This window comes from Apium graveolens, chromosome 4 (assembly GCF_009905375.1).
Source record: "Apium graveolens cultivar Ventura chromosome 4, ASM990537v1, whole genome shotgun sequence".
Classification (NCBI taxonomy): domain Eukaryota; kingdom Viridiplantae; phylum Streptophyta; class Magnoliopsida; order Apiales; family Apiaceae; genus Apium; species Apium graveolens.
In genome coordinates, this window is record NC_133650.1 from 124,502,646 (window position 1) to 124,515,919 (window position 13,274).

The 13,274-nt window shown below is 44.6% G+C and overlaps 1 protein-coding gene across 1 annotated transcript; it reads right to left on the reverse strand.

Annotated features, from left to right (window-relative positions):
- Positions 1–8,555: 8,555 nt before the first annotated feature.
- LOC141718951 (uncharacterized) lies at positions 8,556–10,322 on the reverse strand. Its single transcript, XM_074521325.1, has 2 exons — positions 9,663–10,322; positions 8,556–9,551 (listed from the first exon to the last, which is right to left on the reverse strand). Exons 1-2 carry the CDS (start codon positions 10,320–10,322, stop codon positions 8,556–8,558), a joined length of 1,656 nt encoding a protein of 551 aa, XP_074377426.1.
- Positions 10,323–13,274: the final 2,952 nt, after the last annotated feature.

Here is a 13,274-nt window from a genome sequence, read left to right on the forward strand (position 1 = left end):
ATTATGATAGTATAATTTATTTACTGTAAGGTGTGGGCTGCTAGGCCCAATAAAAAGATATATAATACTCAGACCAGAAAGGTTAAGCCTGATGGACCAGATCAGGCCCGATGAAATAAAGAAGGCTCAAAAGCCCTGATTATTAATTAATTTCGTAATTAATTAATAAGGGAAAAATCAGCTATTGAGAAGAGTCCCGATAAGGATATAAATCCTTATAGATTAGCCTCAAGGGGACCTAAAAGGATAAGGAATCAGTTTCCTACTATCTAGGACTCCAAAGTCCATTCTAATTATGAGACTTACCCACCAAGTCTCCTATACCAAGTCCAATTCAAGGACTCCCAACATCTATATAAGGGGTCTCACCCCCACCAATCAGAACTACGTTTTTTGACTTGATCCTTGGCAATCAGCAAGGTACGTAGGCATCTTGTTAAGGCAAATTGAGTCACGAAACACAAGAGCAGTCAAATCGAGCCTCGAAACTCACGTTCCTTAGTACTAAATACAACAATTATATATATTAGTTTTTAATCCATAACAATATGTATGGTTTTGAATATATGATATTCATGTGAGTTGTATAATCATAAGATGATTATGTAATCTGTATATATACTGATATATACATGATTTATGTTTGTTCTAATTATGAGAATCATATTAGATATGGATTCTGAATTGGCTGCTCCAGATTTGCTGAAATCTGGGTCTGGTGTTCGATTTACGCAAACGAATACCCTATTCCATAGGTAAACGAGCGTCTGAACAAAACTGATAGCTAAAGCTATCAACGACTCGTCTGTAAGGAGTTTGATGTCATTTACTGCCCGTAAAAAGTGATTCTTGTTTTTCTGATTTGATTCTGATTTTTGTCATATTTTTTTTATGATTAGATCATGGATAATATGATATGTTAAGATCAGATTATGTGTTTTAACATGCTTTTATCTCGAATGTAACTCGAGTTATTCTTGTAAGTTCATTAGATTAGTTTTACTTTCAATCATGTAATGTAATTGAAGACTCAAGAAGGCTATCCAATGGAGGTGATACAATGAAGAAAATGAGGCATACAAGAAGTCTAAACAAAGAAGAAAACTTATGTAATAAATAGTTGTATTTATTTCCATCACCATATTAGATTGACCTTGATCTTTATCATGAGCTTGATAAAGATCACATAGGATGGGGCCATAACCAAACACATTTACTTTATTGCACTTTACATTTACTTATTTATTTAATTTTATATATGAGATATATGCCTATGTTTACTATGCGATGATAGATTTAGGTGAACTTAAATGAATATAAGGCGTGCTCTAGAAAATCTAGAATAGGAATCGTTTCTTGCCTTAATAATAATATTATGAATACAATCATGAGATTCTTGTGCTTATGAAACATGTAATTGAATATGAATTTTCAATATTGAGAGAAAGGATGATTCTCCATACACAGTGACAAATTGCGGTAAATCTCTCAATCACGGGCAACAGCAACTCCGTCTTCCCAAATCATCCCATTTCAATCCAAGAACATCTCCAAAGAAGTAAGTCTCTTTTCTTGTTTTCCAGTTTTGAATTTGCATGCTAGTTTTCCGTGTTTTAGAGAGTTTGCATGTGGACTTTTGTTCTGGGTTTATGGGGTTTTTTTTGGTTTTTGCGTGTGCTATTGTGTTTTTCTGGGGTTTTTGGGTATTTCTGGGTAGGTAATATAGGTTTCTAGGTTTTACCAATTCTGGGGAGGCCCCAAGGGTTTAAAGATGGAATGCGAGGCGTTTTCTGACCAAGAACGTTCTTCAGGATTTCTTGGTTTTAGAACGCCCTTCGGGAGCCGACCCAGGGCTTAAGCAGGTGGTCTGGAGCGATGTTTGCGAAAGGCTCTGTAGGCAAGAACATCCTTCGGGTGGGCTTGGCTCAGGAGCAGCCTTCGGAAACAGCCTCCGGGGTTCTGGTTCGTTCGGTCCTGGGACGTGTACTCGGGTGTTTATTTTTTCTTTTATCTGCTAATTCGAGTACATGGACTAATGTCTCTCTGTTCCTGATACAGGGACATGGACCGAGCAGAACGTCCCCTGGATTCTTGGGACCCCTTATCCAAAAGCTTGGTGGGAACGTCTTCCATTTTCCCCGAGCGGATGGGACGGGCCCTATACAGTTCGGCTGCCGACTATCCCGCAGCCAATAATAGATCTGAACTGACGAAAGAGCGCGTCGTTCAGATGTACGATGATTACTCTGTCCCCCGAGGGCTTTGTTGGCTATACGCGCCGAGGGAGGGTGAAAGAATCTTCGACACTCCCAGGGTACCGGACGGATATGGAGGCTGCACCGTAGGGATTTCGGAGGCGGCCTTCAAATGTGGCTTGAGGGTGCCACCGTTGAAGTTGATTAAGCACCTCTTCTTCCAGATGGGTATCGCCCTCGGACAGATGGACCCGAATGGGTTCATCCACATTAACTGTTTTCAGAACAGGTGTCTTCACGCCGGGATCGCACCCTGCACTTGCCTATTCTGATACCACTACGATTTCATGAGGAATCCGAAGAGTGCTGGTTTTTACACCATCGCCCGTTGGGCAGGGCGACCTGATTGGACGATGACCAACTCGAACAATAAATCCACTCACACACATTGGTGCTATGTGGGTGGTCCAGGGTTGGTGGCCATGTCGGTTTGGCGGGATGTAAACCCCGCACTGCTTCTCATGCCGAGCTTGACCTTGGAGGAGAAGGAAAGTTACACGGCGTTGGTAGACGTCAATGTGAAGAAGATGGGTCCCAGAGAGTTCAGGGACAAGGACTGGCTCTTCAGCTTGTGGGGTGGGGGTAACAAAACTTCTTCCTTGGTCTTTTCTTTAGTTTTGTCCCAGCACCTGTATTTGCTTTTTCTTATTATGCATTCGATTATATATATGCTTGGACTGACTTGTTTTCCCTTCTTATTTCAGTGTCTTCAAGGGAGGCCCTGATCGAGAGAAGGAAGGCCAGGGCGGCCGAGAAGAGGGCGGCCGAAGAGGCGGCGAAGAAGGCTACCGATAAGGGGGCTACGCCCGATCCCTCGGAGGGCACAGGCGAAAGGGTCCAGACCGAGAAGCCTTCGTCACCCCGTCAATCTCGAGTGGCTTCTTAGGCTGAGGAGGGGGACGATCTGGAGTACATGGGAGAGGGGAACCCTTCCAAGAGGACCCGGAGCAAGGAGGGGATTGTGCGCTCTTATCTCCCAGGGTGGGGCGTGCTCACGTCCGACCATACTGTGTACCCAGCCCGACAATCCACGAAGGAGGTGGCTTCGGATCTCTGCCATGGCCTTCAGCTCCCGGTCGACCTTCCGACCTTTGCTTCGGCCTCTGCTACCGAAGCCTGCACGGAGCTTCTGTCCTTCCTGTCCTTGGTATATTTTTAATCTTTCTATTTTTCTTCCATCTTTTTCCTTTCGGAATCCTTTAGTAATGTTTTTGTCGTCCTTTTGCAGGCTGTCCCTTGGGCCGCAGCCGTGGAGGATAAGGTTAAGGATATGGAGACTCGCATGGCCGAGGTGAAGGAGTTGGAGAGGAGGGCTACGGCGGCCGAGGAGGAACTTGTACGGGTGAAAGCCCAGAACGAGGTCGAAGCCACTGAGCTGAAGAAGGATATATCTCGGCTGGAGACCGAGCTGGAGAGGGCGAACCGGAGGATTTCCCATCGGAACGTCCAGCTGAAGAGGTCCCGAAAAGAGCTTCGGAAGAAGCAGAAGCAGCTGGACCGGACTGAGGAGCGCTGTTTCCAGTTCGGCGCTGATTATGTCCTGGAGAAGGCCCATGGCCTGAACTGGGACTATAAGCAGTTGCTGGACGACAGCCTGGAGGATCCTATCGGACGTCCAGCAGTCGAAGTCCCTCCTGTCTCCTCCGGCGAAGACGAAGAGCTCTCGGATGAAGACCCCCAAGCCTAAACCTTCAGCACTGAGGTGCTTGACATGACGGAAGATGATCTTCTTGCGAAGTTTGCCGTTGGTGTTTCCATGGTCATACCTAACTCTTGCAGTGGCATTCTTCATTCGTCTTCCTATATTTCTATTTTTGTAATCTGTACTTTATAATTGGTATTCGTAGTTGGTACTCTTTGTAATTTAACTAGCCTTCGGGGTTTTATATCTTAATGCATCTTTTGTTTTTCATCAGCATTGTCCGAGTGCATTTAATTGTTTGCCTTAAAAACGAATCGTATTTTCGGCATTATGGATGCCTTAAGGAAAAATGAATTGTATCTTTGGCTTCGTTCGCCTTAACAATCTTACAAAATGAATTGCATCTTTGGCTTTATTCGCCTAAACAATTTTAATAATTTGAATAATATGAATCATATCTTCGGCTTATTCATTTGCCTTAACGAAATTATTGAATTGTATCTTCGGCTTTATCTGCCTCAACAATTAAATGAATCGCATCTCTGGCTTCATTCGCCTCAACGATCTTATCGAATTGTATTTTCGGCTTTATCTGCCTCAACAATTTTGATAATAAAATGAATCGTATATAAAAGGAATCATATCTTCGGCTTTATTCGCCTCAACGATTTTATCAAAGTGTTCTTACCGCCTACGGCCCCAAGGGTTAAAGGCCGAAGGTGATTTCGGCGGTTAATCCTTTTTAATTCAGGCGAGGGTAGATGGGTGCTGATCTTTTAGTGATCGCCCCTAGACCAGCGGTCATCTTCGGGATCGCCCCTAAACCTGGTTGGATTAATTGTTTTTCATTATCAAGGCCGAATGACCATGTTCTTCCTTTGATCGCCCCGGGACAGGGGTTCCTTGGGCCTCATTAATAATAAATAATTAAGTTAAGATGAATGATAGGGTGTTATTCTAGGATTGTCCCTTAAGGCCCTTAATTCGTGTTTATCAATTTCAAGTTGTCATAATAGCGTAGTGATGTTCGATTTTTGGGTGATTTCCCCTTATGTCTTTAATTAACAAATTAGACAATGGCGGCGGCCGAAGGGTTTATCTTCTTCGTGATCGCCCTAAAATAATACTCGGCCGGCCGCAGCACGTATAAATAAAGAAATTTTGACAGGAAATGCATCTTTATTTAATCAGATTGCTTACATTTTTCACATATAATTGAAATACAAGCTTTTAAGAAATTTCTTACTGATAAAATTTTCGAAGGCGACTGGCATGCCAAGTATTTTTAATTGATTCGCCTGACAATGTTTCGAGCTTATAGGTTCCGGGGCGAACGACTTCGGTCACTTTGTAAGGCCCTTCCCAGTTCGGCTGGAGCTTTCCTTGCTTGGCCGGCATAGATGAGGCCAACTCCCTTAATACTAGGTCTCCTACTCCGAAGGCCCTTTTCTTCACATTGGAATCATAGTATTGTGCCGCTTGCAGTAAATACCTCATGTTCCTTTGATGGGCGGCTTCTCTTTCTTCTTCCAGCAAGTCTACGTTCGCCTTCAACCCGAAGCTATTAGTTTCCACATTTTAGGTCTCGGTTCGGTATGATTCCAAGCCCACTTTGACAGGAACTAAGGCCTCGGTGCCATAAGCCATTCTAAAAGGAGTTTCTCCGGTCGATGTCCGGGGGGTGGTTCGGTAGGCCCATAAGATCCAAGGGAGTTCTTCCGCCCATCTTTCTTTTGCCTCGCCCAGCCTCTTCTTGATTCCCCGGAATATTACTTTGTTCACCGCCTCGATTGCCCCATTTCCTTGCGGGTGGGTGACTGAGCTTAATTTCTGTTCAATTCCGAAGTGGTGCAGAAACTTGAGGAATTTATTTCCAATAAATTGAGTTCCATTATTTGAGACGCAGGTTTTCGGGATGCCGAACTGGAGGATGACCTGTTCCAAAAAGAACTTTATAGCGACTTCTTCGGTTATGGATGACAAAGGACGGGCTTCGACCCATTTGGTCATGTAGTCGATGGCGATTATGCAGTATTTCGCTTGCTTCGTGCTAGTGGGCAGCATGCCAACTATATCCACGGCCCATACGGCGAATGGAATTGGGCTTAGTACAGAGGTCATTTCTTCTGGAGGTTACTTCGGGACAGTGGAGAACAGTTGGCACTGTACACATCTCTTTGCATAGTCGAAGCCGTCTGCCTTCAGAGTGGGCCAGAAGAATCCCTGCCGGAGAATTTTAAAGGCGAGTGACCGACCAGCCAGGTGCTCGCCGCAAATTTCTTCGTGTACTGCCTCCAAAGCCTGTTGTTGTTCTTCGTTGTTCAAGAAGCGCAGAAGGGGTTGACTGACTGATCGACGATACATCCGCCCATTGATTATAGTGTAGCTTGATGCTCTGTATTTAACTTTCAGGGCATCTTTCCGGCCGGGTGGCAGAATGCCTTTCTCCAAAAAGTTCCTGAGGGGGGTCATCCAGTCGCTTCCCTGGTGAATCTCTAGGCACTCTTTCTTCTCGATCAAAGGCATCTTGGCTTCGGTGAGGTAAATAGAACCAGTTAAGTTCTGTGTCTCGGCCGAAGCTAGCCTGGAAAGGGCACCTGCCCTAGAATTGTTCTCTCTGCCAATTTGACTTAGTTCAAAGGTTTCAAATGATAAAGAAGCATCACGTACCTTGGCAGCATAGGCTTTCGTTCGGGGATTCCTTTGTTCATACTCCCCTGTGAAATGTTTCACAACCAACATGGAGTCGGTGAAGGCCCTTAGGTGCTTCGCCTCGAGGCTTCGGGAAAGCTTCATTCCTGCGAGGAGGGCCTCATATTCGGCCTCATTATTTGTCAAGGGGAAATCGAACCTTATGGCTTGGCATATTTCAAATCCTTCGGGGCTAGATAGGATTAAGCCGGCCCCACACTTTTTCCCGGCTACCGATCCATCTACAAAGAGCTTCCATTTTCCTGGGATACGGATTAGTTGTTCATCAGGCGAGAGATCCTTCAGACCCGAGAATGTGCACTCAACCACGAAGTCGGCCAAAGCCTGGGCCTTAATTGCCGTTCGGGGAACGTATTCGAGATCAAATTCCCCGAGTTCGATGGACCATGCTACGACTCTCCCAGAGGCTTCGGGCCTAGTCAAAATTTTCTTCAAAGGTTGGCTGGTGACAACTTGGACCGTCCGTCCCTGGAAATAATGTCGCAATTTTCGGGACGCCATAACCAACCCATATGCGAATTTTTCGGCGTTGGGGTACCTTGTCTCTGCGTCTTTGAGGACATGGGACACGTAAAACACAGGATGTTGATTACCTTCATAAATTTTCACGAGGACGGCCCCCAGAGTTCTGTCGGACACAGCTAGATAAAGCTGAAGAGTTTCCTTCGGATCGGGCCTCGTCAAGAGTGGTGCCTTTGTTAAATATTCCTTTACTTCTTCGAACGCTTTTTGGCATTCGGGCCCCCACTCAAAACTCTTTGGCCCTTTGAGCACGGCGAAGAAGGGAAGTGCTTTCTCGGCTGACCGGGAAATGAAACGCCGAAGGGCGGCGAGCCGGCCCGTCAATTTCTGTATATCTCTAATGCATTTGGGAGGTTCCATATTGATAACCGCTTCGATCTTCTCCGGGTTCGCCTCTATTCCCCGAGCGCTGACCATGTACCTGAGAAACTTTCCACCAGAGACTCTGAAGGTACATTTGTTCGGATTGATCCTCATGTTGTTCTTTCGGAGCGTTTCGAAGCATTCCTTTAAGTCTTCGGCATGATCTTGGAACAGTGACTTCACTATCATATCATCCACGTATGCTTCTATGTTCCTCCCAATCTGCTCTTTAAAGAATTTGTTCACCATTCGCTGGAATGTGGCTCCAGCGTTCTTCAGTCCGAAGGGCATTTTAATATAAGCATAAGTCCCCTTCAGAGTTATGAACGCTGTCTTGGGCACATCCCTATCATTCATAGCAATTTGATGATAACCAGAAAAAGCGTCCAAAAAACTAAGTACCTCATATCCTGCCGTTGCGTCTATTAGTTGGTCGATGTTAGGCAATGAGTAGTGATCCTTCGGACATGCTTTGTTCAGGTCAGTGTAATCCATGTACATTCTCCATTTCCCATTTGACTTCTTCACGACCACCACATTGGCTAGCCAGTCAGGATACTCGATCTCCTCGATAAATTTGGCCTCTAAAAGTTTTTCCACCTCGGCCTCTATTACCTTCTGTCGTTCGACTGCAAATGTCCTCTTCTTTTGCTTTACCGGCTTGGCCTCAGGCTGCACATTCAAGTGGTGCGTTGCCGTCTTGGGATCCAATCCGGGCATATCTTCGGGCCCCCTGGCGAACACATCATGGTATTGCCGAATGACAGCTATTACCTTCGCCTTCAGATCTGGCCCCATGTTTTTGCCTATCCGGACCATCTTTCCCGAATGGCCCGCGTACAACTCCACTTCTTCAGTCTCTGCTGCGGGTTCAGCAATAGGACTCGAGAGATCGGCCCCAAATTTCTCCAACTCAATGTTCAATGTTTCCTGACTTCCGCTGGGTTCGGATTCTGCCCGCTTCCTCTTCCCGGTTCCATCCGGTCCTTCATATTCTTGATCCTTCTCAAGGTCTTCGAGCATTATGATTCGGGCGGTTTTCTGATCGCCCCTCATTTCTCCTACCCTTTTTCAGTTGGGAACTTGAGTTTGAGGTGAGGTATAGATTCCACTGCTTCGAAAGTTGATAAGAAGGGCCTGCCAAATATCACATTGTATGGGCTTTCTATCCGAACCACATAGAACTTCACCAGCTTCTCGGCGGTATATGGCAACTTGCTCAGGAGGACCGGAAGAGTAATCGTTCCTTCAAACTGAATAAGATGTCCTCCGATGGCATAGAGGGGAGCCTCGTGGCAGGGCTCTAGTTGCTCTCCCGCCAAGTTCATCTTACAGTAGGTTTTGTGGAATAGTATATTGGCTGAGCTGCCGGTATCCACCATCACTTTCCATATTTTGTTCTGCCCGGTGATAGGGTTGATGATCAGAGGGTCCTTGTGCGGGCGAATGACATCCTCATAGTCTTCAGTGCTGAAGGTCATAGGCATGTGGGGCTTTGCCTGTCCGAATTGATACAGATTGTACACCTGTCGGGCATACTTCTTCTTTGCTGTCTTGCTATCCTTATCCAGGATGCTTCCCCCAGATATAGTTTTTACTTCGCCCCTTATCCTGTCCCTTCGTTCTGGCTCGTCGGCCTCTACTTCCTCCTCTGGGTTCTCCTTCGGCACCAATCTATCTCTCAGATCTCGGACGAACTGATTAAGCTCGCCGTCTTTGATCATGCGCTCAATGAGCTTCTTGAGGTGGTAGCATTCATCTGTGTTATGCCCCTTGTCCCTGTGATAGTTACAGTACTTATCAGGGTTTTTCTTGTGGTTCGGGACCTTCATCTTGGCGGGGCGAACAAATCCTGGCTTGCCCTTTATCTCATGGAGAATCTTGGAGATCGGCGCATTCAAAAGAGTGAACACGGCCGAATCTCTATCTCGACGTCGTTCGGCCCCACGATCTGATTCCTTCCTTCCTTCCTTCCTTTCTGCTATCCCTCCGGTCAGATCCTGATCTTGAGCCCTTATATCTGTCGGCTCGCTTTGATCGGTCGTCCCTTCTTGTGTCTTTATATCCCCCAATACTTTCCATCTTACGGCGAATATTCTCGCCTCTCACATATATATCATTTAGGGATATTGGGGGAAAATCGTAAAGAGATGAGCGAAGCTTTTTACTTTATAGAGGTCTAGCCCCACCGTTAGGAAGCCCATTGCTTTGATTTTGTCCAGATTGGTGACCATCCCCGCTTCTTCCTTGAACCTAGCGAGATAATCCCCCAGCTCTTCATTCGCCCTCTGCCGACAATGGACCAAGGTTTCAGTATCCTTCGCCTTTCGGCACAGGTGCGAGTAGTACTTTAAAAATTTCCTCTTTAACTGCTCGTATGACCCGATGGATCGAGGCTTCAGGGATTTGTACCACATCGAGGCAGACCCTTTGAGATAAGTCTTGAACATTTTGCACAGCATGATATCGTTGTGGCCCATCCCAACCATCAGGAGTTCATACTTTTCACAGTGGTCCTCGGGGTCCCCTTTCCCATTGAACTCGCTTATCTTGGGGAATTGTCTCTCTTCGCCTGGAGGGGGTCGGTACAGTTCAATCTCTTGTGTTACAACAGGTTCTCGATCGGGAATCCTATCACCGAAGAGGGCCTTCTCCAAGCGATTGAGCCTGAGGCGGGATCCATCGGGCTCTTCATCTGAATCGGAAGAGTAGGGTTGCTTAGCCCTCTTCCTTCGGGGATGCGAATCAGAGTCAAACTCATCTTCTTCGTCATATACCCTACGTTCCCTTCTATCTTTATGTGCTCCGCCGGGTTCTTCGCCCCGCATCGCTTCTCTCAAGGCTTGTTCTTGCAGTTCAATTTCCTCCCTCTACAGTTGCAGGGCTTTCAGCCGCAGCGCATCGACTTCTCTTTTCTTGGCTCGTGCTTCCGCTTCTTTGTCAATCTGATCAACTTTGGTCTTTCCCTTCTCCGCGGCCTTTTCTGCCCGAATCTTTAGGAGTAAGGCCTCTTCTTCAGTGGTTAGCGTGATAACCCCGTCCTCGTCAACTAGGGAGGATGGTTGTCCCTTTTCGGTGAAACCAGGAGGCGGTGAATGCTCATGAATTTCTGTCATAGTCTTCCCAACTTGTAACTCTCGTATTTCCCACAGACGGCGCCAAATGTTACACCCAGATCCGTCGATCGCGTGAACAGGCTTCGGCTGTATTGAAGATGACTTCGGCCATACCTGAAAGTGAAGAGAATGCGAGGGTTTGTACCCCCGATTCACCTCCGGTGTGAGAATCAGAATCTGGCTGTAAAAATAGGGTAGTAATACAAGAGAAGCAGAGTGTTGAGAATATGTATCTCTTGTCTTACTTCACAAGGGTTTTTATACCCAATCCTGCAGTGAATGCTGATCCGTTACAAATCATTAAGGAGGGAGGGAAAAGGGGGCGTTATGTCCCTTGTTCTGTCCAACGGTCCGCGAATAGTGGGCTGTTAGGGTGAAATCACACACTAATATTCACGCAAGTATACGCGTTCGCAAGTAATATAGAATACTTTCTAGTTCGTTCCCTCAGAGACTCAGACTAAGTTATTGTCTAATTAAACTCACTCACCAATGTATGATTACTTCTCAATGTTAAGATAACACTTAAAATTGTTGATTAAATATTAATTATAATTAACTACTTAATTAACCACTTAACTAACACTTCAATTTATCAATAATAAAACACTCATGAGATCACAACTTCATTATTACTTCCTTCTATAGCCATTGTTATTACCTTTAGCATGTGACAGTGATGATATTAATCGAATAACACGAAACTGATAAAAGCCAACTTTCATTGTACTAATACCATTCTACCAAACATCCACAATTAAGATAGAAGTTGAATAGTCATCAATTATGTTGAGTTCCTATATGTCTACAGAAATTGACAACACAACGATTTAAGCACAAGTTATTCCTTTTGATTACATAGGGCAAATAAAACTGTTAGAGTTACCCACTAATCATGCATAACGTACATGAACCTATGCTAGCATGGCAAGTTCTAAATCTCAAGATCCACCGTCGCTTCACAAGAGATTAACACCCTATCTTATATGTTCGCAACGCACATAAGACGAATATGCACAACCAATACTAGATATCATGCAATTATCACACACTAAAGTATTAAACAATTAACTAAAGAATTCCATAATAAATCTGTTGCAACCCCATGATCACGATTAGCCCATAATAGAACTTATCGCCATCATGGGTTCATATGAAATCATGATAAACAACACAAGAAAATAATAACTAAACTAATTATATTAAAACAGAGTACGTCACAAGAGTAAATAAGTCAAAGCAAGAAAACTAGCATCCAACGTTACAACGAAACAAGAATCACAAGAAAGTATGCTTCCTCTTCGTTGCGGTGTGCTAAATCGGTCTTCTTCCTTATCTCCTTCGCTTCTTGCGCAAAACACAATCTAAAACATAATCTCCTTCATATTCTCTATGAAAACGTCTCAAATCTACTTATATAATAGTCCCATAAAGCTCAGATTACATAGAAGTTGGAAGCCAAACAGAAGTAGAAGTCTAAAATAATTCAGCTTTTTCCCCGACCCTGCGCGGCCGCTCAGCATTTCTGCGCGGGCGCGCAAGGCTGCTGCGCGGCCGCTCAGCATTGCTGCGCGGGCGCGCAGGACCCTACTGGAAAAAATCCAGGTTTGCTCCGTTTCTTCGCCGTAATCTGCCCGTTCTTTTCCTCTCGCAATGGTGAACACATGCCAAGGCTTATTCTTGATGATTCCTCCTCCGAAATGCAACTAATACCCTGAAATGCATAAACACTAGAAAAACGCATCAAATACACAAAATACTTGATTTCAAGACACCAATTTAAGCCATTTTAAGACGTTCTAAGTGGTATAAAATGCCACTTATGACACCCCCAAACTTAAATCGATGCTTGTCCTCAAGCGTCACAGACTCAAAACAAATAAAAATATGCATGAATGCAATATATATGAAAATGCAACGATCCCCCTTACTACAATTAACCAACCAAATTGTCACATCTCAACGAATGCAGTTAGACACTAAAGATCAATAAACTCATGCAAACGGACATACAGCCAGAAACGTGGTGTGTGCAAATGCTTAACAGATATGCTTCGGAACTAGACCAATTACTATGACTAGACTATCCTCAAGGCAATCCTACGATTATACAAAGAATAAAAATTCTAGGCACAAAGTGATATACAACACTACAAGAACTCTGGAGCTTACTACGGAATCGTGCTTTTTATTTACAACTCAAATGCTTATTTGACCGTGCAATGAGTGAGGTCCACAAAAGACTTATACGATGGTATCCATGTAACGAACGTTAGGTTAGCGGATCCCAGACTCTAAGAGCCTTAGGTCACTAGGCACAAAGTCCCCTAAGAACTTAATAACTCGAAAACCAAAGAGCCCACTCTTGATCAATTATGTAATTTTTTTTTTTAATAACTTTTCTGAGCAAGTGCGTTTCGCTCCATCTTGCTCAACCCTAGACTACTCGCATAACATGCGAGCCGGCTACTAGCCATTTGACGCCTAGCCACAACTAGCAACAAATTCCATTTTTACTCCATTTTTTTTTCTTTTTCATGCCTTTACCACTAAGAACCTATTATCAAATTCTAAGCATAATAAATAGATTATCCTCGAAAATAATCAGATCATAACAACAATCTAGCCCTTAAGCATTCTCTAAGACTTAGTGAAAATACAAGT

Excerpts from the sequence above, each read along its gene's own strand:
- LOC141718951 (XM_074521325.1), bottom strand. The coding sequence starts at position 10,322 with ATGCGGGGCGAAGAACCCGGCGGAGCACATAAAGATAGAAGGGAACGT. Across the intron at positions 9,552-9,662 it reads TGGGGCTAGACCTCTATAAA|ACACAAGAAGGGACGACCGA; the intron begins GTAAAAAGCTTC and ends GGGGATATAAAG.